Raw genomic sequence first — 3257 nt, forward strand, 5'->3', positions numbered from 1 at the left:
TCAATCAAGCTAATATTTGTGTTTTCCCTTCATCCAGGTGTGTGACCTAATCAACAAGTTGGATGGCAAATAAAAATTACAGAGGGCCTTGAGAAGTTTTTACTGGTGGGCATTTAATCACCGCTGTTTTCCTGTGGTGTGGTCCACCTGATATTTGAATTTGCCTCATTTTTGGGCTCAAGCCCCAAAGTAATGATCTAAAATGGATGGACCGCGTGGATAAAAACACACATCATTGTAGGGCCCACATAGCACCGTCCAATAGCCACGTGGCTACTGACAGTGTCAGTATGCAATCCGCGTCCCTAACCGCTCATCACAGCACGGACACGGATTTAGATACTGACAAGGTCAGTAGCCAAATGGCTACTGAAGTGACGTCACCAAGCTTTATGGACTCTACCATGATGCATGTGTTGTATCCATACCGTCCAACCATTTGTAGATAACGTTTTATGGCATGAGAAAAAGAACGAGATAGATATACAGTTAAAGTGGACCCACCAAAGAAAACTTTGGGAGCAGTTATACCCAGGTCGAAACATTTATAAGGTCCACTATGATGTATTTTTGCGATCCAACCTACTCATAACTTAACATAGAGATAGATGAAGTGAAAACAAAAATATCAGCTTGATCAAAAACTTGTGGCCCGTAAGAAGTTTTGAACGGTGGATGTCACTGTCCCCGATGTTTTCTATGGTGGGGTCCACTTGAACTTTAGATCTATTTCATTCTTTTTCTCATGCCATATCTCCAAATTAATGGACGGTATGGATACATCACATGCACCATGGTTGGGGTCCACATAGCTAGTTGACGTCACTTCGGTAGCGATTTGGCAACTTACCTTGTCAGTGTCTAATCCGCGTCCTCACAGCACGCGTGTTCATACATAAATGTCCCGCGCTGATAGAATGATCCTAACCATTCAATTAGTGACCACCAAACAGACCTACAATCTAACCCGTCCAAATTTAACATGTAGAATCAGATGCTTAAATCAATCCAATCAGTGTAATTTTCACAGGCTATACTCCATCCACGATAGGCCCCACGACGTGGACGGTCCAAAACCAGCATATGGTCTTGCAAGCTTGATACCACAAGTGCCAAAGCACGCATGCTCAGGTAGGTTTTACGATAGACATGGACGGTGCTGCCAGTACTTTTGGAGGTGGCCACCACATGCATGAAAAGACTTTTAATAGGATATGGGTTGTCCACTAACTTTGCTTGGACCCATCCAAGCCACAAATCGAATAATTTTATTTTAGAAATGATTTCTTCCCTCTCTTTAGCTTTCACACTCATGTATTTTTTTCACACCACCACGTGAAGCAAGGTGTTTGAAAGTCTCTATAAATATGCACATATGAGCAAAGCTCAAAGCAAAACTGCCTGCAGACTCAAAGAGCTAAAATGTCATCTAACAAAACCCTAGTTGTAGCCCTTGTTCTTTCCTCGCTTGTGTTGGCAACTGTCGAAAGCCGTCCCGAGAGGAAAGACTTGGGTTTGGATTTGGGTAGTGGCCTTGGACTTGGCTTAGGCCTTGGTGCTGGTGTAGGACTTGGCGGTGGCGGCAGTGGCTCAGGCTCCGGCTCTGGGTCTGGATCAGGGTCAGGTTCTGGGTCTGGGTCTGGGTCTGGGTCTGGCTCTGGCTCTGGGTCTGGCTCCGGGTCTGGGTCTGGGTCTGGGTCTGGGGCGGGATCTAGTGCAGGGTCCTATGCTGGTTCCGGTGCAGGGTCAGGTGGAGGCTCGGGTTCTGGACGTGGCTCAGGTCAAGGTCGCGGACAGGGCTCTGGTTATGGTCAAGGTAGCGGTCGTGGGAGCGGCTCTGGGTCCGGTTCTGGATACGGCGAAGGTTCTGGGTATGGGTCTGGGTCTGGGTCTGGGTCCGGAGGAGGTGATTGAAAATGAGGCGTGATTGTGTTAATGAAATAGTTCGTGTAGTAATACGAATAATAAGATGTGTGATTCAAGTAAAATGTAACCTTAGTTACTTAAATGGAAAACATCTTCATCTTATTTGCATGTTGATATACAGAGAGGACGTTACGTTTTGCATGTGATGATAAAAGAAACACCAGCCCGGCCGCTGAGATGCAGCTCCTGGCCTCATTACTCACACGTGCTGATTTGGGATCCAGTCACGTTGATTACATGGGCCCCACCTAGATGACCTGGAGAAAACATCAGGCGGGTTTCAGGTGGGTGACACTGAATGGACGGTTAGAAATAAGTGATCAATAGTCCATAGCAAATGTTCATGGCTGGTTTGATCTTCGTTTTTTCACTCTCAGGGGAACTATAGCTTGGACCACACCTGATGAGAGGCTGAGATCTCACATGTGTGTCCTATGTTGGCACGTATGGACGGATTGTTCATGAAAGTAGACTCATGTTGGTGCACTTGCATGGTTATCGTTATCATCTAAGCTTCATCCCAACTCATCATTATTCAAAAGGTGGGCCCAACATATTAGGCACATGGGCCGTCTGCAACTCACGAATGAATGATGACTTTGCCACTCACTGAGATGCATGCGAACCTGCTTTTCAGTCCGTGCGGTTGCAGAGAAGAGGAGGTATTTGATACTCGAGCATAGTGCCATGGTTCATACTCGTGCAGTGAGAAATTATACCCGTGGCAACATGTAGGTTCTCAACTGGAATTGCGAGTTGGGCTGCCAACAGGGATGGGAATTGTTCGAGTTCGGAAAGGGTTGGGATCAGACCAAGCTTAATTACCCATATATTAATTAAACGGTCGAGAATTAAGTCCAATCCACACTCTCCACCCATTAACCTTTTGATCTGATCTGATTGTCTTACACCTTATCAAGCTCAAGCCTGACCGGTCGCGGCCCAAGTTTCAGACTGAAATCATGGGCTAGAGATATGCTGGTCGGCCCAACTAGTGAGCTATATATATATATATATATATATATATATATATATATATATATATATATAATCACATATCTATGCGTGTGCGGTCGACCTCATGGGAACTTCCCATGAGGTTGAGCTGTGTGGGCCCACCCTGACGCGTGTCGAACATCTACCCCATCAGTCAGATGCATCATTCCATGGTAGGCCTGGGGATTAGAAATCAAATTAATCCATGACTTGTATGGGCCACACCACATACAAAAGTTGAGAGGGATCACCCTCCCATTAAAACATTCATAATCATTTTTTGGGCCCACCGAGATGTGATTCACAAATCCAGCCCATCCATTACGTGTGTCCAC

The 3257-nt window shown here is 45.7% G+C and overlaps 1 protein-coding gene across 3 annotated transcripts; it reads left to right on the plus strand.

Annotated features, from left to right (window-relative positions):
• The first annotated feature begins 1372 nt into the window (after nucleotides 1-1372).
• On the plus strand, nucleotides 1373-2028 carry LOC131217100 (uncharacterized). Of its 3 annotated transcripts, none has more exons than XM_058211853.1 (2): nucleotides 1373-1685; nucleotides 1716-2028. In XM_058211853.1, exons 1-2 carry the CDS (start codon nucleotides 1423-1425, stop codon nucleotides 1912-1914), a joined length of 462 nt encoding a protein of 153 aa, XP_058067836.1. In that variant the 5' UTR covers nucleotides 1373-1422; the 3' UTR covers nucleotides 1915-2028. The 3 variants fall into 3 exon arrangements, with proteins under 3 accessions (XP_058067836.1, XP_058067838.1, XP_058067839.1); XM_058211855.1 differs by having other exon boundaries at nucleotides 1373-1679; XM_058211856.1 differs by having other exon boundaries at nucleotides 1373-1667.
• Nucleotides 2029-3257: the final 1229 nt, after the last annotated feature.

The sequence above is a fragment of the Magnolia sinica genome, chromosome 10 (assembly GCF_029962835.1).
Source record: "Magnolia sinica isolate HGM2019 chromosome 10, MsV1, whole genome shotgun sequence".
NCBI lineage: Eukaryota > Viridiplantae > Streptophyta > Magnoliopsida > Magnoliales > Magnoliaceae > Magnolia > Magnolia sinica.

What these genes read in the sequence shown, in the direction of transcription:
- LOC131217100 (XM_058211853.1), top strand. Translation starts at nt 1,423, where the DNA reads ATGTCATCTAACAAAACCCTAGTTGTAGCCCTTGTTCTTTCCTCGCTT. An exon ending in GGGTCTGGCTCCGGGTCTGG is followed by an intron (nt 1,686 to 1,715) that starts GTCTGGGTCTGG and finishes GGCGGGATCTAG; the next exon opens with TGCAGGGTCCTATGCTGGTT.